General features: G+C 38.7%; 1 protein-coding gene across 5 annotated transcripts; it reads left to right on the forward strand.

Moving 5' to 3' along the window:
- Positions 1 to 3,178: 3,178 nt before the first annotated feature.
- On the forward strand, positions 3,179 to 21,538 carry VNN1 (vanin 1). Of its 5 annotated transcripts, none has more exons than XM_012736633.3 (9): positions 3,179 to 3,288; positions 4,304 to 4,454; positions 4,654 to 4,950; positions 6,266 to 6,396; positions 12,489 to 12,681; positions 13,367 to 13,658; positions 14,101 to 14,462; positions 17,934 to 18,104; positions 20,017 to 21,538. In XM_012736633.3, exons 3-9 carry the CDS (start codon positions 4,738 to 4,740, stop codon positions 20,197 to 20,199), a joined length of 1,545 nt encoding a protein of 514 aa, XP_012592087.1. In that variant the 5' UTR covers positions 3,179 to 3,288; positions 4,304 to 4,454; positions 4,654 to 4,737; the 3' UTR covers positions 20,200 to 21,538. The 5 variants fall into 5 exon arrangements, with proteins under 5 accessions (XP_012592087.1, XP_012592088.1, XP_012592089.1 ...); XM_012736634.3 differs by having other exon boundaries at positions 3,181 to 3,288; positions 4,319 to 4,454; XM_012736635.3 differs by having other exon boundaries at positions 3,182 to 3,322.
- Positions 21,539 to 22,445: the final 907 nt, after the last annotated feature.

Consider the following 22,445-nt stretch of genomic DNA (forward strand, 5'->3'; position numbering starts at 1 on the left):
GGTCTCCCCATCTCATCCTTTCTGGATTCTCTCTCCAGGGACTCTGACACTCGGATCCCAGGATTGTACCTTCAAATACCTTATGCTTTTTATTTACTTTGACTTCTTGTGTCTCTTCCCTCCCCTCACCTCATTTCTCATTTTATTTACCATCATCTATACACAAAGAGCTCTGCTAGACTCAGCTCTCGCAGTTGTGTCTTCTTCATCTACAATCTTTCTTTGGAGAGCAAAGCCACTCTTATGGCTTCAATTTCTGGTACAGTAGAGTATAACTCACTGGTGAGAAAAATAATTTTTTTCCTCAAGAGAGCTAGGTCAGGCCACATCAAAAAAATGTAAAACTAGTCATATTAAGTCCTATGGCAAAAATATGTCTTCTTACAGCATAAAACAACTTTATCAACCAGATGAATGTCAACAAGAGAATTGACAGGTGTTGTAGCCACTAAATGTTTATATGTAGGCATGTATGTTTAGTAGCAATGTAGAGGCAGACCTCTAGTCTTGTATCATACAGTATGTGCACACATACACACACACATATGTTAGGTTTGTTCCAAGTGGGAACCCCAAAAATATGTATAGGACAGAATGTGGTTAATGCAAAACTTAGGCTTGTAAAAGAATCGCTACAGGAGTCTGGGGAGTCCCCGGACTTTGCAGATCTAACAGGCAGCTGCAGCCAGCATTCCTTCCCCTCCGTCCCTGATGGAGACCCAGGCTATGCCTCCCTAGCTCTCCTGATAAGGATGATGCCAGAGCTGAAGGATGCATGTGACTGGGACACAGGGGTCATAGGAGTTTATTGTTTCAAGAATTTACTATAAACAGCTGTTCTGTCCACTGTCCTCTGCTACACGTAGCAGGAAGTAATTCTTCACCTGCTAGCTTGGCCCAGAAACAAAGAACTGAACAAGGCAGGTGGGAGGGGGCCGACTATCCCCGTTTATAAAAACCCTCACTAAACCCCCTCTGTGCTGACTCTCTTTCCGGACTCAGCTCACCCGCACCCGGGTGAATAAACCAGCCATGTTGCTCTCACATAGCCTGTGTGTGAAGTGTGTCCTTTTGGTCATTCAAGCTTTCAATATGCACACGGCTCTTCAGAGCTTACCAGGCGGTATAGGAGAGGCAAGGCCTACCTCACTCAGTCCTTGTTCTCGCCTCCTTTTTTCCTGTGTCTGGTTCTCTCTGCCCGAGCTGCACAGGACTTGCTTCTGAGGACTTGCTTCCTTTTGGGGCCTGGTGGCTGGGTTGGTGTGATCACTGCTCTGTCAGCAAAGTCCAAACTAGTGTGGGTCCTGTCCCTAGGCTAGGCAGCGGGATGCCACGGTTTCCTCACAAGAGGCAATCTACTCCCTCCATGCAGGTTTGGTTGGAGGAGTCTGGAGGCATCGATTACGCCTTTTGTCTACATGCAAAGTTGTTTTGCTGGAGACCATTCCCCTGGTCTCTACTCTGTATGAGCCGAATGGTTGCATTTGGGGAGCTTGGCAGTCCGTAGGGATGCAGTCGCCTTAGGGATCAGGGGCCCCAGCTAAGAAATTGTAGTAGACTGTTTGTGTGTCTCAGTTCCAGGTCTCATGGTGCAAGAACTGCAATATTTCATCTGAAAATTTGCACTTGTCTAGTACACGCTAGGTAGACCCAAAACGCCAGATTGCTGTGGTGGTGACATATTGGGGGAGGGGAAGGGTTACAGGGTCCTGTGATTCTGTTTCAATCTTTCAGTAAGCCTATACCTCTGGGCTGCGACCTTCACAAGTGCTTCTCCATGTTTTTTCTTCCACCCTTAGTTGGGACAAGAACAAACTAGAGAGGGGTAGCTAGATCTGGGATTGTCCCTTCCCCCATGTCAAAGCTTAGAGGGGTTACAGTTGTAGCTTTTCCTCCCCCTAGGCAGGTTAGGCCTTGGTCAAATGCTTTCCCTCGAGGAGAACAGAACAGCCCACTCAGGGTTGTCTCCATGGGGCCTTTGGCAATTCACCAACTACCATCCAAGCAATCCTTAAGATACTGCACTGGCAGCAGAGGACTCAGCCCCAGTAAGCTTTTATTTTCTGTACTTGCCTGTCTCTCCAATTCTGGGAGTACCAGTTTGTAATGTGACCTCAATGCTCTCTCAAGCATCTAAGAAAAGTTGTTGATTTTCAGTTGTTCAGCTTTTTCCTTGTGAGGATGGGCTAGAAGAGTGCCAAGCTTTGTACAAGTTGAACTGGAAAGAAACCTTAATGGAAGATTCTTATTTAATAATTTTAACCTAATAAGGTCAAAGAAGTAATTTTTCAACCTCTTGGTAACTCATTCCAGTTTTAACTTTCACTTTAGAGCTTTCTTTCATGAATTGTTATGTAACAATTACATCTCCTTGCTAAGTATGTATTAATAGTGCCCCCACCTGCCTGGGTTTGGAGGGTCCACAGGTGCTGTGGAGGGTCAGCAGGCAGTCCGAGGGAGCTGGTGTTTACTGGTGACGCAGCAGGACCAGGCAACCATGACCTCTGGGTTATAAATTCATTCTAGTTCCTGAAGTGAAAATTCAGGCATGCGCATATGCAATTCAGAACTGTAAAAACACCATTCGAAATCAGATATACCTAAAAATAAAATGGACAATCATAAACACTAATTCTGTAAATATTATACTTCATCCACAATAGAAACAAAATTTGCCTGCTTATTCCACATTAAAATCTATAAACTTTTATTTCATTTCATATTATTTGCCTCTCCTCTCTCTGGCTCTTGCTCGCTAGATCTCATCCTTCATACCGCCCTTTCTGTCGCCTCTGTGGGAGGCAGTTCCTAAGATGGTCCCTAGGATCCCAGCCTCATTCACGCCCTTGGGTAATCCCCTCCCATGGTGTGGGCGGGACCTACGGACTTGCTTTTTAATGAACAGAATACAATAAAAATGATGAGGTGGCACTTCCAGATCAGATTACACAGAAACCGTGCCTTCCATCTTGGGATGAGGGGTTGTTCTCTTGCTCTCTGGCTCTGATAATGTGGGCGGTGACCATAATGTGGGCGGTGACCATAATGTGGGCTGCCCTATGGCGAGGCGGGTGTCATCGCTAGGAGCTCACGTCACTGGGCAACAGCCAATGAGGTCCTGAGCCCTGCCCTCTGCCCCGTGAGGGAGCGTGGAGCTTGGAAGTGAGTCCTCTTGGCGTCAAGCCTTGAGAGACCTCACCTTGCCGGCATCCTGGTTGCAGCCTTGTGAGACAGACTCCAAGCCAGAGCACCCCACAACCTGCCTTCGGGATTCCGGACCAGAGGAACGTGCGTTTCCTTTGTGAAGCCACTGAATTTTGGGGTGATTTGTTATATAGCAATAGATAATGAATAATTCTTTTGTGTTCCTCTTTGTCCTGGCGTCTCAATTTTGAGGAAACTAGAGTGAACGAAACTGGAGCTCAAATATGTACGTGAAGATAGTAAAAATAATTTCGAAATTATAAAGCTATCTATTCTTCAAATTATACATATTGCTATACATTGAAGTTCTAAAACATATGGACTTTAAAAATTCTTATGTTGTTATAAGGAAGCAAAGCCCTGGGCCCCCTAAAGTTTCCCTGAAAATCACGGATGTGGGCAGATCGATTAGCAGGGGAAAAGGCATACAAGTTTATTTAACGTGTATACACGAGCATCTTCAGAATGGAGACCCAGATATGCAGAGGAAATTGTCCATTTTTATGCTTAGATTCAATACAGTATAGACAACCATGTAGAAATACGACTAGGCAAAAGGATAAGCTGTAATGCAAATAAACTGAGTGAGGAAACCCAGCAAGTCCTGTCTGGCTGGATTCTTTCTGGCCTGTCTGTGCGAGCATTCCTTCCTTCTGAGTGTGGGGAAGCACGTGGACTCGGGGTCTGATGACCTACAGTCAAACAAGGTAGCTCAATAATGTCTTGATGGCCAGTTTTTACACAGAATGATTTTAGGTTTTATGGCTGGCTTTTCAGAAAAGGAGCTCGGGTCTCTATGACCAACCTTGGGGAAGAGGGATTCTAGTTTCTACGGCTAGCCTCAGGGGAGAGTGAGACTGAGAGACTGGAGGGCAGGAGAAGGTCAGAGAAAAACTTTTGCCTCTGAGGCTGTTTCTGAGGCTTTTGTTTTGAGGTACTGTTTTCTGAGCCCCAACAGTTGGAAGTCATAATGGCCAATACCTCAGAATGTAACCTTATTTTTTTCCTGAAAATGAGGTCATTTAATCTAATTAGTTAAGATAAGGTCATATGGAATAGAGTAGGCGCTAAATCTAATGACTGGTGTCCTGATAAAAAGGGGACCTTTGTACAGAGACACACACGGGACAACACGTCTGGAGAGACACAGGGAGAAGACAGCCATCTGCAAGTCAAAGAGAGAAGCCTGCCCTTATGGCCCTCAGGAGGAAGCCTGCTGATTTCATCTGGGACTTCTAAACTCCAGAATTGTGAGGAAATACATTTTTGTTGTTTACACCATCCAGTTTGTGGGACTTTGTTAGGCTGCCCCCTAGCAAACTAATATGCATATATTTCCTGATTTAATTCTCACAAATCCCTGCCATACAGGAGGGTCTCTTGTTGTCTAAAAATGGTATGAAGTCAAAAGTTTTTCTTAAAATTAGATTTTTGTAATTTATTTTCAAGGTACTGAGTTCTGGGAACCACGTGTTTTCACTTTGTAAATATCAGGACGTGCCGCTCTGTTTCCAGCAGTCATTGGACTTCAGCATGATCACTTCTCCGTTCCTGGCTTATGTGGCAATTTGGGTTTTCTGTGTCTTGAGAACCAGCTCTCTGGACACTTTTATTGCAGCTGTTTACGAGCATGCGGTGCTATTGCCTAATGCCAGCCTCACACCAGTATCTCGTGAGGAGGCGCTGAAATGGATGGATCAGAATCTGGATATTTTGGAAGGAGCCATCACGTCAGCAGCAGAGCAGGTACATGTCTGTCAGGTCTCTGGTGGATTCTGTGAGAAAGGAGGGGGTCCTGGGGGACAGGGCCCCTGTCAGGATCAGTTACACTTTTGGATGACATATATATATATATATATATATATATAAGGGTGGCCAAGAAACTTTGTTGTATAGTTAAAATCCTACTTTCCTCTCAAAATTATTAGAGCAAGGACAATATTACACTTCCCTAACAGTAAGCAAAGTTAAGAAAAGGATGGTTTCATTATCATTAAGAAGTAGCAGAGTTTTGAGGAACTGGCTGAAAAGTTAACATCTTTGTTCCTCTTTTCTGCTCCAGATGGAGGTTGGAGGATGATAAATGGATGAGGGACCAGGTGCTATTTATTCTTAGAATATCAGTGGCTTTGATAGATGCTTGTGCTCTTAAGAGTTTGCAGGTATTTTTTTTTTTAGGTAAATTTACAAATTGACAACAATTAAACTTAAGTTGCAAATTACTTACCAGTATGTATTATATTCTTCCTGTTTCATTCTAACTACAAAGAAAAATATATATGTGAATGCATAATAAGCCCTTGAGTTGAATGAAGAGCTAAGTTTAAAGCTAATCATACACCGTATATGTGGTTTTCATGACTATATGAAGTGTGATGAAAGTCGTGGATACATATTACATATGTCTATCAATATATCTTTTTATGTATGCTAAAATTTAAAAGGTTATCAGGACTTCTGATGTTCTTTCTCATAATTAGTCCAACTATTTCCTTGAAATCCACAGCAGCTTTGAAGGTGACTCTCCAATCAGAGGGTGCCCAGGTTAGCTCAGGCAGCACCTACAGGCTTAGCACAGTTCAGGTAAACCGTGTGTGACCCCTCTTTTTACAAGGAATGAGAATCGTGTTTGCAGGGTATGGCGCAGAGGCAGGCTGGGGCAGAGGAGAAAGTAAACAGAGACTTTGAGTTATAAATCAATCTTGACATCATCTGGCACAACCACCCACCAAAGTTCAGGAAAGGCGTTGAGTTTAGAAAGAGCTGGGTGTATATTTAGTTAACAATAGCAGTGGGAGGCAGAGCCGTGAGTGGCTTGGAAAACTGTTAGTGTCTATGAAAGGATGAGAAAGTTATATGGAAATGATGATGGCAGGATTAGGAAATTAAAGTGTTTATGAAAATAAAATAAATTATAAAAATATAGATAACAAAGGAATAAGATGAAAGAGAGGGAAAAGCCCAAATGGTTGTTAGCCACTCGATCCCTCAGTTCCTCTTCCAACCTCCCTCTTTGACTGCTTATGTGAGGAATATTTTAATTAAGCTTCATCTTTGACAGGGTGCACATATTATCGTGACTCCAGAAGATGGTATTTATGGCTGGCACTTCAGCAGGGAATCTGTCTACCCGTACTTGGAGGATATCCCAGACCCTCAAGTAAACTGGATCCCCTGTGATAATCCTAACAGGTAAAGCAGCAGACTGAAAAATCCCAATAGTAAACATCAACTCGTTTTAGCTGAGAAAGCTGTGTTGATGATTATTGCATAGATAGATCCATTATCAAATATCTGTGTTTCAATATAGTTTATTTTTTCATCTACTATGGATATGTTTATTAGGAAAGGGAATATCAATTATGAAATCACAGAAATTGGTGCTGGATGGTGGCATAGAAATCATCACATTCAATTTGAATATCTTTCTATTGAAGGAATGAGTCTAGAGAGATGACAGTATATCTTGCTTAGGGTCACAGAGGTAGTTAGTGGGAAAGTAAGACCCAAACTCTAGTCTCTGACTCCTTGCCAATGAACAGAAAAATACTTCCCTGTGTAGGTCTGTAATTTGGAAGTTGTGTGAGTAAATGGCAAAATAGAGCTATGTGTCAGTTTGGAATTAATAATTTTGTTTTCTCATTGGTAAGATAGCTGATGAAGTTAATGTAAAATCCTTAAAGCTTAAGCTGATTGTTAACCAAAGAGGTAATACAGCAGAACTGTTAAGTGGTTTCAATCTGGTGTAGACTAAAGAGATATAAAGTGTGCTGAAAGTAGCACTATTAATGTTAATGTAAGGAAACAAATATCTTACATACCTAAGAGAATCATATTAGTTAAGAAACTTCTTTCTGAATGCACATGGCTAACATTATTTTAGGAATTCTTTTTTGGGAACTGCTTTCAAAACCACACAAACTAACTACAGTAACTGCATAGAGAGACACTTTGATTTGGATAAAGTTTAATATCATTTACCTTAATCATTAACTTTATTCTCATTTCATTCTATCATAATTATTTCTTATTTAATCATCTGCTATGCCACAGCTTCAGTTTCTAAAAGGCAAGAATTATATTATGACTTTCCATTATGAGTTGAATTGACTTGTTTCTGAATGTACTTTCCTTAGAACCAAATTTCCAAGGGTCTCCTGAATATTCCTGTGAGAATGTCCAATTTGTTCCATTTTAAGGAGCATAGTTGCCCCTTCATGTTTTTCATCAACTAATGACATCTCCATTTCTTGCCTTTATTCGTTCATTCAACAAACATTTTTGAGCACCTATTATGTCCAGGTACTGTTCTGGGCAACGAGGTGAACACAACAAATGAAAAATCCCTGTCCTCTTGGAATTTATATTCTAGTGTGAGTAGATAGTAAATTTTTTTTTTTAATAATTAGCTATCTTTAGGTATTTATTATCTGTCTACTATCTATGATATGAGATGGAGATAAATGTATGAAGAAATATAAAGTAGGAAAGGTGAATAGGGTGGCAAGTGTGGGGCTGAAATTTTTAATAGGATATCAGAGGGCTTCACAGAGACCTTTCTGCAAAGACATGAAGGGAGTGAGGGAGTAGATCATATGAGTTTCTGAGAAAAGACCATTCTAGGCCAAGGGAATTCTAAACTCCAAGATCCTGTGGGCAGAGTACATGTCTATCCTATCAGGAACAGCAAAAAGGTTAGTGTGGTTGAAGTGGTGTGAGGGAGCTGGGGAGAGTAGGATATGGAGGTAGATAGGTAGGAGGAACTGATTACGTAAGGCTTCACAAGCCGTAATAATGACTTTGTTACTTGAATGAGAAGGTAGCCCTTGAGAATTCTGAGCAGTGATGAGATGACTTAAGTTCACTCTTTCAACTATGTAGAGAATAGATTGCAGGGGGGAAGGTCAACAAAGAAGCAGGGGGTAGTTAAAAAGTCATTGCAATAATCTAGGCAGAGAGATGATGGTGTTTTAAACCAAGATGGTAGAAGTTTGAGTATTGAGAAGTGGACAGATTCTGAATAAAGTTTGAAGGTAGTGTTGACAGGTTTTGCTGAAATATTGGATGTAAGATATAAGAGAAAGAGAGGAGTCAAGCTCCTTTACCTCTCATGTATTATCAGATATCATGTCTTGTTGAATATGTTTGACATATCCAGAATCAATTGGTTTCTCTTGTCACAGTCACCAGCCTTTTTGGCTGACATTACCCTTAGCCTAAGTATGATAGGAACAGGTGCTCAGCATGTCTCTTTATTTTATTTATTTATTTATCATTTATAGGTCCCACAGTTCCAGAAAGATTTGAGGTTTCTTATTATATCTAATATAATTACAAGTAGGATAGTTTAGTTATAAAAACAAACTAGAAGCCATATGAATAGAGGAAATAATTGTTACCAGGCATTATGATCATGAGCTGAAGTAAAGTTGTGAGAGTTTCTGGGAGGCTAAGAGAACAATTTTGGAAGGTTTCTGTTACCTCATAGAAGAAAGCTTGCATATTTCTTGAGAGACAAACTATGTCTAATAACCTAACTACTTATCCAACATTTTTTTCATTGACTACTTATCCCACTGTGTAGGTATCCTTGTACAAGAGGCATCCTTTGCTACAGAGAATGTCTACACCTACGATCAAAGTGATTTGGCTTGCAGATTTAAAAAGTAGGAAAAAAAACCCTACAAAGCTTGCCCAGATAGCTATCCTGATGAAAAAGCATTTATTTTATTGTTATTTTTTGTACTTAACAATTACAGCTTTATTATAAAGAATATAACTCAGGAACAGCCAAATGAAAAGACACATAGGACAAGAATCTGGGAGGGAGCACAGAGCTTCCATGTTTCTTCCTATGAAATCAGGGCTCGTCACCCTCAGCACATTAACATGTTCACAAACCAGGAAGCTCTGCAGAGCCTAGTGTCCAGGGTTTTTATTAGGGATTCATTATGTAGGCTTGATTGATTAAATATTGGCCATGTGATTAAACTCAATCATTGTCCCCACCTCTCCTTCCCCAAGGTCTGTTGGCTGAAAGGCCCAACATATAATCATGTGTCTGGTATTTCTGGTGACTAGCCCCCATCCTGATGCTATCTAGGAGCCCACTCTGAGTCACCTTTAATGATTGGTAATGTTGAGCCCTTTTTCATGTGCTTCTTGTCCATTTGTACAATGTATTTTCTTGAGAGAAATGCCTGTTTAAGTCTTTTACCCATTTTGAATTAGGTTGGTTGTTTTTTATTATTGTTGAGTTTTAGGAGTTCTTCATATATCCTGGATATTAATATTAATATCTAATGTCCTTGTCTTATGTAATCTTTTTGGATTTAAAGTCTGTTTTGTCTGAAATTAGTATAGGTACCCTTGCTCTCTTTTGATTACTATTTGCATAGAACATCTTTAACCATTTTTTCATGTTTAACCTATTTGTGTCTTTGGATCTAAAGGGGGTCTCTTATAGACAGCACATAGTTGGATTATATTTTTTTAAATCAATTCTGCCATTCTCTCTCCATTTACATTTACAGTTATTACTGATAAGGAGGGACTTAGTTCTGTCATTTTGCTATTTGTTTTTTATATACCTTATACCTTTTTGTCCCTCATTTCTTGCAATACTGTCTTCTTTTGTATTTAGTTGACTTTTTTGAAGTGAAACATTGTAATTCCCCTCTCATTTCTTTTAGTGTATATTCTATAGTTGTTTTCTTTTTGGTTACTATGGGGATTACATTTAACACTCTAAGGTTATAACACTCTTATTTAAATTTTTTACCAGTTTAATTTCAATAACATTCAAAAAACTATGTTCCTGTACATCTCTGTTCCTAGGCCTTTTCAGTTATTGATGTCAAAAATTTACATTTTTACACAATATGTGCCTCAAAACACAGACAAATTTTTTATGCATTAGTCTCTTAAATTATGTAGAAAACAAAATAGCGATATATAAGCCAAAGCTACAATAACACTAGCTTTTAAATTAATAATTTTTAAAGATGTATTTGTCTCTTAAATCATGTAGAAAACAAAAAGTGAAGTTACAATAATACTAGCTTTTATATTTGCTCATTTATTTACTTTTATTGTGATGTTTATTTCTTCATACAGATTTGAGTTACTATCTAGTGTCCTTTCATTCATCCTGCAGTACTCCCGTGGGCATTTCTTGCTCTTGGTGGTATAGTGGTAACAAATTACGTCAGTTTTTTAAAACATTTGGAAATCCTTAATTTTACCCTCACTTATTAAGGACAATTCTGCTGGATATGAGATTCTTGGTTGACAGTTTTTTTTTTTCCTCCAGCATTTTAAATGTATCAGCCTAATGCTTTCTGGTTTCCAAAGTTTCTGATGAAAAATCTGCTGATAATATCATTGGACAACCCTCGTATGTTATGAGTCACTTCTCTCCTGCTGCTTTCAAGATTCTCATTTTTGTCTTTGGCTTTCTACAGTTTAATTATAATGTGTCTTAGTGTGAGTCTCTTTGAGTTCATTCTATTGGAGTTTGCTGAGGCTCTTAGATCTTTATATTTATTCATGTCTGTCTTCAAATTTGGGAAGTTTTCACCCATTATTTCTTCAAATAACTGCGTTTTTCTTTCTGAGACTCCCACAATGTATGTGTTGGTTCATTTGATGGTGTCTCACAGGTCCCTAAGGCTCTGTTCACTTTTCTTCAGCATTTTTTTTCACATTTTTCCCCAGACTCAATAATTTTAATTGTCCTATCTTCAAGTTCACTGATTCTTTCTTCTGCCTTCTCAAATCTGCCTTTAAATTCTAACAGTGAAATTCTCATTTTGGTTATTGTAATTTTAAGATCCAGAATTTCCTTTTGGTTTCTTTTAGATTTTCTATCTCTTTGTTAATATTTCCTCTTTGTTTATTCATTAGTTTCTTGACTTTATTCACATCTTCTTTTATTTTCTTGAGTATCTTTAAAATTGTTGTTTTAAAGTCTGTGTCTACTAGGTCTGCCATCTGGTCTTCCTCAGTGATGGTTTCTATTGGTTTATCTTTTTCCTTTAAGTGGGCCATACTTTCCTGTTTCTTTGTATAACCTGTAATTTTTTTGTTGATAACTGGATATTTGAATCTTTTCATGTGGTAACTCTGGAAATCAGATTCCCCTCCCCCAGGGTTTGCTATGTTTGTTTGTTTGCTTTCTTTCTTTCTTTCTTTCTTTTTTTTTTTTTGATTGCTATACAATGTTCCTATGTTGGGTATCAGCTTGAAGTATAAACTTAAGATCTTCTCAGCTCTTTTCTGGACTACACCTTTCCCTGTGCATGTGTAGTGACTTTTGAAATTCTCCTATGTATTTTATTGTTTTTATATATCTTGGTCCTTAAATGTCTGGCTCCCCATAGGGGAAAAAGAAAAAAAATAAAGTGAAAAAAAGAAGGCACTGGCCCTTTAAATCTCCTGGATGTCACTTCACACAGAGGGAGGCTTGCAACAATGGTGTGTGTATGGGTATGTGTGTATGTGGCTGCCTGCCTCTGTGTTTGCACCTCTATGATCAGAAGCAATAATCAGTGACCAGAACACAGATCCCTGAGATCGGAAGACAGCATTTTTATTGCCCACCACGCATCCATAAGCTGCCTACAACCTACTCTAGGAACACATACATGGCTGCTCATCACAGGGCCATGGAATGGATAGTTATTGCTGAGCTAAGAGCTGAAATTGCCTGAAATTAACTGCAGTTCACCTTCCAAGCCTTTCCCTAGAAGTTAAGAGCCTTTGAATAGAGTCCGGAACTCTAAAAATGTTACATGGGACAGATTCTGCCAGTGCAACTGTTGCTAAAGTGGGGAGACAAATTCTTGGTGCTTCCTACTCTGCAATCTTCCCAGGATCCTCCTCCAAGTTTTTGTTCACTCATTCAAAATATTTTTTTAATGCCTCTTTTCTGTTAGGCATGGGTTCAGTGAACAAGATATGTAGATATTTGCACGATAGTATCTACAAGATGCAGTAGACATTATAAGATGTACACATAAGTGAAAATATGATAATAGATTATGATAAATGCTATGAAGAAACAAATACATGAGCTAGAGTGTTATCCTAGCTTCCTACAACCAAATTCTCACAAATATGGGTTTCCTCTAAACTTCCTTCTTGTCTTAATCCTTCTCTTCTTCCTACTGTTATTTAGAATTTACTTTTGTGTATATCAAATAATATGTTCAGGCAACTATCATTCAGAACTTTGTTAACTTTGCTTTTAAAAACTTTTTCCTCTTCCAATGAACATATACCAGATTTGGCCACACCCCAGTACAAGAAAGACTCAGCTGCCTGGCCAAGGACAACTCTATCTATGTTGTGGCAAATATTGGGGACAAGAAGCCATGCAATGCCAGTGACCCTCAGTGTCCCCCTGATGGCCGTTACCAATACAACACTGATGTGGTATTTGATTCTCAGGGTAGGCTGGTGGCACGCTACCATAAGGTAAAATTAATTTGCAAATAATTCAAATGAATTATAGTTATAGTTAGTGAATGCTTAATGAAATAAAATGGGCAAGAAGGAAAAAAATTGGTATTGATAATAAGAAGACTATTTTAGAAGTAGAGTAGAGGCAAAGCATAGAAATTAATGATTAGGTGTGGAAAGTTCCTATAAAGAGGCTCAATGAATTCCCTGTGCATTTAGGAACATAGGAGTATGTTGTTGGAAGTGTCTGAGAGCCAGAAGGAGCTACCTGCATTAAAACACAATCTTGCCTTTTGGACTTTGTCCTTTTAAAGACATGCCCTGGCAATAGGTCAAGGTAAGAAACTTACCAGATAGACTTGGTCTTAAGGAGAAAGAAACAAAGTTTTTTGCCTAGAGGAAATAGTTAAGTATACTTGGCAAATAGAATAGGCATATGACACTCCAGTGTCTTGTAAGATTCAAGAGGGTCTTTATAGATAAGAATACCTATGTACATATCAATCATGTGGAGATTGAACCAAAGGCTCCATTTAGCTGGAGTGGCCTCTGATTCTCTAAAGCAAACTTTTTCCTGTGAAGACAGTGGTCATAGAAAAGTTTGGCACTGTTCAATAGATATGAGCTTGCCCTTTTTCAGGCACAGTAATGTCCAGGTTAACTTCCTAAAATAATTTTTTTCTTCTTTTGTTTATTGCAGCAAAATCTTTTCATGGTTGAAAATCAATTCAATGCACCCAAGGAGCCTGAGATTGTGACTTTCAACACCACCTTTGGAAGGTTTGGCATTTTTACATGCTTCGATATACTCTTCCATGATCCTGCTGTTACCCTGGTGAAAGACTTCTACGTGGATACCATACTCTTCCCAACGGCTTGGATGAATGTTTTGCCACATTTGTCAGCCATTGAATTCCACTCAGCGTGGGCTATGGGCATGGGGGTCAATTTCCTTGCATCTAATACACATTACCCCTCAATGAGGATGACAGGTAATGTGTGATCTTTAAGATTTACAGGCATCATGTAAATGGAAAAGTGGAAAAAAAAAAGAAATCATGTTTTTCTAGCTAACACATACCCCTTAATACAATGTCTTCCAACTCTTAATTTTTGACCATCTAGCAGTGACATGCTATAAAATCAAACTCAATCTAAACTGTTGTGTAGATTTAGTTTTATTCAACTTGAATGTACTCCCCCCCACCAAATTTACCACTTCTTACATAAAACTCTCCCTTCTTGCCATCTTGATGTCATACTTCATTGGATTTCTTCTCACCCCTCTGTCTTTATCAGCATATTTTACTGAAATTAATAAAGTATATAGTCTAGAGAGAGTAAAATGTTAATGAGCTTAAAATAACAATAACAACTATGAAATCCCTTTTCACTTTCTTATTTCAAATGGCATTTTCAACTTATCACTTCTAGGAAGTGGCATCTATGCCCCCAATTCTGCAAGAGCATTTCATTATGATATGAAGACAAAGGAGGGAAAACTCCTCCTCTCACAACTGGATTCCCACCCACGCCACCCTGTAGTGGTGAATTGGACATCTTATGCCAGCAGTGTGGAAGCACTCTCAACTGGAAACCAGGAATTTAAGGGCATTATCTTTTTTGATGAATACACCTTCGTGGAGCTCAAAGGAGTTATGGGGAATTACACAGTTTGTCAGAAAGATCTCTGTTGTCATCTGAACTACAAGATGTCAGAGAAAAGATCAGATGAAGTTTATGCCCTAGGGGCATTTGATGGACTGCACACGGTGGAAGGACGCTATTATCTACAGGTACTGTTTTGGTGTCAGAAGAGTTACCAGATAAAATACAGACAGTTGAATTTGAATTTCAGATAAACAATGAAAGTTTTTTTTTTCATATAACTATGTTCTACTTTTTGGAATATATGTATATTAAAAATCTTGTTTATTTGAAATTCTGATTTTCACTGGGAAGCCTATATTTTTATTTGCTAAATCTTGAAATCCTAGATTTCAGTCCAATTTTAAGCTGCTTGGAAAAAGGCAAAATATTTATTTGCAGTACAAATATTAAAAATTATTCAAATTAAAGTTAATTTGAATGGATAATTGAATACCTATGATATCATGATATCTCCTGCCTGAACAAATTTTGTCATTTTCCCTATATGTTCACTAATGCCTATCTTGCTTTATAAAGAGCTTGACACTAACTATGTACTGTAGACAGATGGAGTTGACCTCTGAGATTGTTCAGTAGAATGGTTTATTGCTGCAAAGATTCACATCTTTCACAGCCCACAGTGGCTTCCATGTTCCTTTCATTCTGCTCTTCTCTTCCTTGATGTGGTCCCCATCCTATCTTACTCATATTATTGCAGTATCTTCCTACAGGGCTTCCTGTTGAGAGTCTCAGCTCCATCCAGTCCATTCCCTACAGTATAATTAGAAAAACCACAAAGAAACCCCATTTCTGATTATATCACTCTCTTGCTTAAAATTCCTCACTGACTTCTAATTGACAAATTAAATTTCTTAATATAGAAGGCTCACAAAATCTTATTGTGGGTCCCTTTCCATTGCCTATTCTCTTCTTTTACTTTTACTTGCGTATGTCCTGAGTCTTTGTGATGTTGAGACATTTTCCCCCTTCCAGTTTGCAAGCGTCTGCACAATCTGTGGGTACTTGCATAGGTTGCTTTCTTTATCCATGGTTAGCCCCATCTACTCAACTTTTGGAGCACTATTCAGGTGTTATCTTCACCAAGAAGGCTGCCCTGACACTTCCTGCAGCACCACTTCCACCCCCCCAGCTGGGTTAGGTACCTCTTTTATGGGCTGCGCCCTTTCTCCTTTCCTAGCCTCTTATCAAGGTGAAAGTTATCCACATCACCAGTCTCTAGGTCTTTCAGAATGGAGAAACCTATTTCCCAACAGTGTAAGGAATTAGGGATAATAACTGCTGAAAAACAAAAACTAAATGCAGGGGCTTGAGGTAACATGTTGAAAATATGGATTCTGTAATCAGAAAATCCTTGGTGAATCTCTGCTTCACCATGTAGTAGCCTCCTGGCCTTGGGCCAATGCCTCAGTCTCTTTAAATCTCAGATTATTTTCATCCATACATAACATATGGATTCATTTTCATGCACCAAATTTGTATGCTTGCTATGTTCAGACATTTGCTAAAACCTGGGGATATTAAGATGAGCAAGACAGATCAGCTTTCATGGAGCTTAAGTCTAGTGGGGAGACAGACATTGAACAGAAAAAAAAGGAAATTATTATTTAATTTTAGTTGTGACAAACACTTCAAGGAAAGGTACCATGCACAATTAGAGCTGTGGGGATGAGGGAAAACTTCCCTTTTCCCCCTAAAGTTCACTGAAAGCTCAATATACAATTAAGGCCGATTAATAAGAGAAAGAGGTTTATTTACCATGTGCATGGAGAAAATCACAGAGTGATTGCCCAATATCCTAGTGAGATCCAGATATTTTTATACCCTCTTTTAGAGAGGAGGGGGAGATGAGGAATGTAGATACGTAATTCTGTTTAGGTACAATAAATGATTCTTAGGAAGGATAAATGGATGGGGGAAACATTGACTTATAAATGATTCTTTTTGCAAATTAAATTAACCTTGAGAGACAGGGATTATGTTTAAAATTATTTGGGCTAGATCTGGTTGCATTCTTGTTTTCTTTCCCACAATATAGGGAGATAACAGGGAGGGAAGGGGAAGTCCATTTTTCTTTTGATGGGTCCGTCTGGTTATGCAGATAGAGAGAAAGCCCCTTCCAAGGGTCTGTTGATCTCTAAGGACCTTTAATTCAAAATACCGTTTATACAAAGGAGTACTATTTTGGGATGAAATTTCCTGAGCTCCTTCATTCCCCCTGTCTGGAACTTCCCTAGAAGTTTCACACATTAAAAGCGGAGTTGGTGGCTGTGGAAAGAGAGAAATCTGGTTAGTAGTCAAATAACAAGAGATCTGAAAAAGGAGACAAGAACATCATAGATTATAATGAGAATAAGTAGAAAAGAACAGATCTAAGCATAGTTCCTCACACCCCATTAAACCCATCTCTTCTTCTTGGCAGGGTTTGAAAGACTGGTGTAAAGGGGTGCAGGGTCTGTGACTGACCTGGAGAACCAGTAAGGGTTAGCAAGAGCAAGGCATAGTTTGAAAGAAGAGTCACAGTGGAAGATAAAAGAGAAAATGGGATAGGTTGAGACAAACTCCTCTCAGCTTCCAATATGCAATTCTCAAAGGGGAAAGATTAAAAGAAGTGTTTAAAAGGGACCATTTTGGGGGAGGGAGGTAAAAAGGAAAAAAAGATTTTTTTTCTTTCTTGAGACAGAGTCTCTCTCTGAATAGAGTGCAGTGGCATCATCATAGCTCACTGCAACCTCAAACTCCTGACCTTGAACGATCCTCCTGGCTCAGCCTCCCAGAGTACTAGGATTACAGGCTTGGAGTTAAATGAATATGGAGCTCCTTTTGGGAATTTTCCATCTACATGGTGAGATGACTCATATACTTAGATGTTATATTCAAATAGCTATGTAGTATAGTAGAAGAAAACTTCATGGAGAACCATTTCAGTCTTTGTTCAGATAGAAAAGACATGACTTTTGCAGATCACAGTGGTTGCCTCTAGGTGAACTTTAGGGCTCATTACAACTCTCACGTTCTTTCATTGGGTGAAATAACCAATAAAATAGAGATCACATCCCTATATAAATTAAACCTTTAAAAAAATTGAACACTTCTGATAACTAAAAGCATTGCTACCTTGAGAAATACTGAGGGTTTAGTTGTTCATGGCGATAGGCCAAGGATCTGATGGATTGTCTTTTTATGTGGTTAATCTGTTTGACAGTGAATTGCAAGAAACACTGGGGTCTTTGTTTTATTACTAGTTATATTTATTTTTCAGCAATAAAATGGATGAATCTAAGGAAGAAGTAATATTGTTTTACCAAACAAACAGGCATAAGCATTTTTGTAGGTCAGGAGAGTATTTTAATTGACTGTCTTAGGACTTTTTTTTTTTTGAGAGCATCTAGTATTTTATTTAATAAATTATATTATTTTATTTAAAAACTTTTCTCCCAGCTTTATTTGGGTGTCCTTAACAAATAAAAATTGTATATATTTACAATGTGCAATCTGATGTTTTGCTATATGTATACATTGTGAAATGATTAAATCACTTTAATTAGCAGATCCAGCATGACTTTCTTATGGCTTATTGATTTGCATTACTTCCCTAGATTTGTACTTTGGTGAAGTGTAAAACGACTGACTTAAACACTTGTGGTGACTCAGTTGAAACGGCTTCTACCCGGTTTGAAATGTTCTCCCTCAGTGGCACTTTCGGAACTCAGTATGTCTTCCCTGAGGTATTGTTGAGTGAGATACAGCTTGCACCTGGAGAATTTCAGGTAAGAATCTTTGCTTGATGTAGTCAATTAATTTTATGTAAGAGAAAGCACGTTTTAATGTCAAAACTTACCCAAGTACAAATATAAAACTTCCCATTTGGAAAGAGTATGATTTACCCTTGGGAATCTGGAAGGACACTGAACAGGCTGAATTTCTTGTTTGAAAATTCATTTTTTTTTAAAGGGTCTCTGTCACTCAGGCTAGAGTGCAGTGGCATCGTCATAGCTCACTGCGACCTCAAACTCCTGGGCTCAAACGATCCTCCTCGTTAGGGTGGAGAGCTTAGTAGGTGCTTGAGGTGCAGGGGAGAAAGATTTCTCATGCACAGACTAGGAGAGATATATATGTAAAAAAAAGTTTATTTCATCTTCTTATGAGACAGAGTGAGAGAGAAGGAAAGAGAGGGAGAGCAGGGGGATGGCGTGGCATCCCAAAGAAAGAGAAAGGGGGGCCAGCGCTGAACCCAAGTGACTTGTTGATTTTATGGAGACAAAGAGAAAGGAAAGAAATCGTGATTGCTGTCAGGTGATAACAGAAGTGGCTGTGAGAAACTGCTGCATCTGCTCCTTTCTTTCTTCTGGGTGGCAGGATATCAAAGTCCAAGAGTTGGCTTCCCCACCTTTCCGGGGAGACAGTATTATTGCAGGAGATGTAAGTCTAAAGCTTGTTTCCCTGCTGCTCGCTCAGGAACTCTGTAAAAACAAAAGCAATTCTCAAACCAATTAAAAAAAAATAAAAACATTTACATCTCTTTTCAGAAGTTGCATAAGACAGAACTTCTATGGGGGTGCCTGTTAGTGAGAGAACTCATAGGATTGATCTTTAACGTTTACTAGGAAATTGCAGGATTAAATATTTTCCTGTTAATTTTGTAAGGCCACCCTTTTACTCCTGTCTCAGCCTCCCAAGTAAGTGGGACTACAGGTACGTGCCACCATGCCTGGCTACTTTTCTATTTTTTGTAGAGATGAGGTCTTGCTTTTGCTCTTGCTCAGGCTGATCTCAAAGTCCTGGCTTCAAGCAATCCTCTTAACTCAACCTGCCAGAGTGCTAGGATTACAGGTGTAAGCCACTGAGCCCAATATAAGAATTACTATGTCCTTGAGAATTAAAAAAAATATCTTATTTGGGGGATTGTAGGGAGAAGGTTGGGCTGTTGAAGGTCTGCTGCGTAGAAAGAAGATTCAACAAGAATAGTTTCAGAACCAGTCCCACCAGAGCCCCGCAGGATCATGGGGGAGTATGGCCTCAGGAAGTTGAAAAAAATCCCTCTCATTGTGTAGGAGAAAGGGAGAGAAGGAAAAGCTGAAGGAGAGAGCATTTGACAGTGGTCAGTGTTGACGAAGAAGCAAAAGCTTTTTAAAGTCCAGAAACTAACCCACTCTGCACACGTGCTCTGCCCAGCACTTTCTTCCACCAACTTTTCCTGCAAGTTCCGCTGTCACTCTACTTCTACTTTTCCCAGTAGAAACCACTGCTGGGACAGGGGAGGACAATGGGACGGTGAGGGGACCGTGGTGAGCAAGGGACAAGGGATGACAGTTGCTCAGTTCTAACCCCCCTCAGTCAGTCACTTCTGACCATTTGGGGAAATCTTCATCTTGTCTAAGAGGACTAGATTTCTCTCTTATATACCACCAAATCCGTTGGTTTATGTTTATTAACTCATGGGATGCTTCCTCCCGTGTAAGTAAATGATGAGATATTGATGACAGGCATTTTAATTTGTATACAAATGAATCAGCCCTAATTTTTCGTGTACTCTGCAACATTTCAAATATTTCTGATAGAACGAAATTTGGCCAGTATTTTTTATTGTTTCTTCATCCAATTATACTGAATTTTAAAAGTATGTTGTTGGATTGTATGACTTAAAGATAGATCTTGTCTACTTTTCTGTGTTTTAATTAGGTGTCAAGTGATGGACGCTTGTTTAGCCTGAAGCCAATATCTGGACCTGTCTTAACAGTGACTCTGTTTGGGAGGTTGTATGAGAAGGACCGAGCATCAAACGCTTCATCCAACCTCATAGAGCAAGCACTAAGAATAATGCTAGCAGTTATAATATCTATTGTATACTCATTACGTTGGTAGAATATTGATATTTTCTCTCTTTTATTTGAGATAATTGAAAAAAATGATGGATGGCTTTTGCAAATAGTGTTTTCTGGTATAAGTGAATTACTAATTTCTTTTTATTTAGAAACACACACACACACATATACCAGATAATAAAAGCTTTATATCATATCTATTAAGATAGATTTAAAAAACTGTATTTGAGCATTGATCTTTCTTGGAATTGGGCTGTTTCTATCAAATGAGTATAAAAAATGTTTTATGCAGAAGAAATAAAAATTACAGTTAAAAAGCACCTCAAAACTATCATAAAATATAACTATTTTATGTATTACTATTTTTATTATAACATATATCTCTTATTCAATTCTGCATAAAATTATCAGTGATTTTATTTGTTTGTTCTATTAGTTATTTACCTAAACAATACATTTCAATTCTCTTATGGACTAAAGAGTGTCCTCCTCATTCATGTGTTGGAGCCCTAACCCCCAGTACCTCAGAATGTGACTGTGTTTGGAGATAGGGTCTTTAAAGAGGTAAAATAAAGTCATCAGGGAGGACCCTAATCCAATATGACTGGTTTTCTTATATGAAGAGGAGATTGAAACACAGATATGCACAAGGGGAGACCATACGGAGACACAGAAAGGACAACTATTTACAAGCCAATAAGACAAGCTCTCAGAAGAAACCAACGCTGCCGACACCTTGATCTTGGACTTCCAGCCTCCAGAATCATGAGAAAATAAGTTCTGTTGTTGACATCACCCAGTCTGTGGACCTTTGTCATAGGCAGCCCTAGCAAACTAATACAAAGACCAATTCTGCTCTCCTCTTCCCCACCACCACTGTCCACCAAAGTCTGAAGCTTGAGACAAAATTCTTACCTCCTAAGAATATTCAGCCAGTCTGGGTCCCCAGGATTCCAATAGACACTCTTAGAGAGGGATTGTTGATGGATTTATAGTAAAACCATTAGATCATCGAATAGCTCTGGAATTAGGAAACCAGAAAGTGCCATTTTAAGAAATTATGTATTTAATCTAGCATTAAATATTTGGGTTTTCTTTTTCAGTAATAGCAGAATCTCTTGACATTATATGGTTTAGTGAAACAAAGAACATCTTTTAAGTTGAAACATCTCTCCACCGCTAGACTATCACATAGCACTAAAATCAACTCACACCATGTAAAACGTGCACAGGACAGCAGGGAACTTGCAGCAGTGACCCATGCTGGCAAGACATCATTTTGAAACAAACACTTTCATGACAGATGCTTTTCCTAAAAAATACCACCTCATCCAAAAATTATTTGAATAAAATCATCTTGTGCTTTTGCGTGACATTAACTGACATTAGCTTTTTTGAAGTCCTAATATTAACAGAAAAATAAGAAAGAACCTAATGTATTTAGAAACAGGAATTATCTGAGCAAGCCTCAATACTGTCTTATAATTTTAATTTAAAGCAGAAAACATGCTGATGTGTTAGTGAGGGGTATGAACTATTAAAAATTAAAAAAAAAATTCTAAATGTGTTTTTTCTGTTCAACATTGACAACTACAGTAGTTATCCATTGTTGCATAATGAATTACCCCATCACAAAACAACAAACATTTATTATCTTACAGAGTTTCTGAGTGCCGGGAGTGGCTTAGCTGGGTTGTTCTGCCTCAGGGTCTCTTTTACGGTGGAGCTCACCCATCACCAGGGCTGCAGTCATCTCAAGGCTCCAGCCTCCAGCGGGGCTGGGAAATCTGCTTCTAAGCTCACTCACCTGGAGTTGACAGGCCTCAGTTCCTTGTTGGCAGTTGGCTGGAGGCCTCTATTCCTCACCACATGGGCCTCTCTCTAGGATGCTGGGAAGTTTCCACACAATGGCCGTTGGCTTCTCCCAGAGTGATGATATTTGAATTTTCTATAGAAAAGAATTTTCTATAATTACCTTGTATAATTAAATTAAATAATTTAACGATCTGTACTTTTGGTCTACAGTAAAATTTAAGTTGACTGATTGCCTTAACTACTACCATTTGTGACAAAATCATCACCTTTTAATATATACCTGTGACTTTTGCATTCATTTTTCAGAAGCCCACTTTATAAGGGAACATATATGAAAAAGCAACGTACAATAAGCATCATTAGTCCCAGAATCATTAATTCATAAAGTGACTAGCAAAGTTTTTTTTCCCCATAATGTATAAAATATACACATTACAAAAGTGGAAAAAAAGTGAGTCAAATAATCACAGT

Source organism: Microcebus murinus, chromosome 5, assembly GCF_040939455.1.
Source record: "Microcebus murinus isolate Inina chromosome 5, M.murinus_Inina_mat1.0, whole genome shotgun sequence".
Taxonomy (NCBI): Eukaryota; Metazoa; Chordata; class Mammalia; order Primates; family Cheirogaleidae; genus Microcebus; species Microcebus murinus.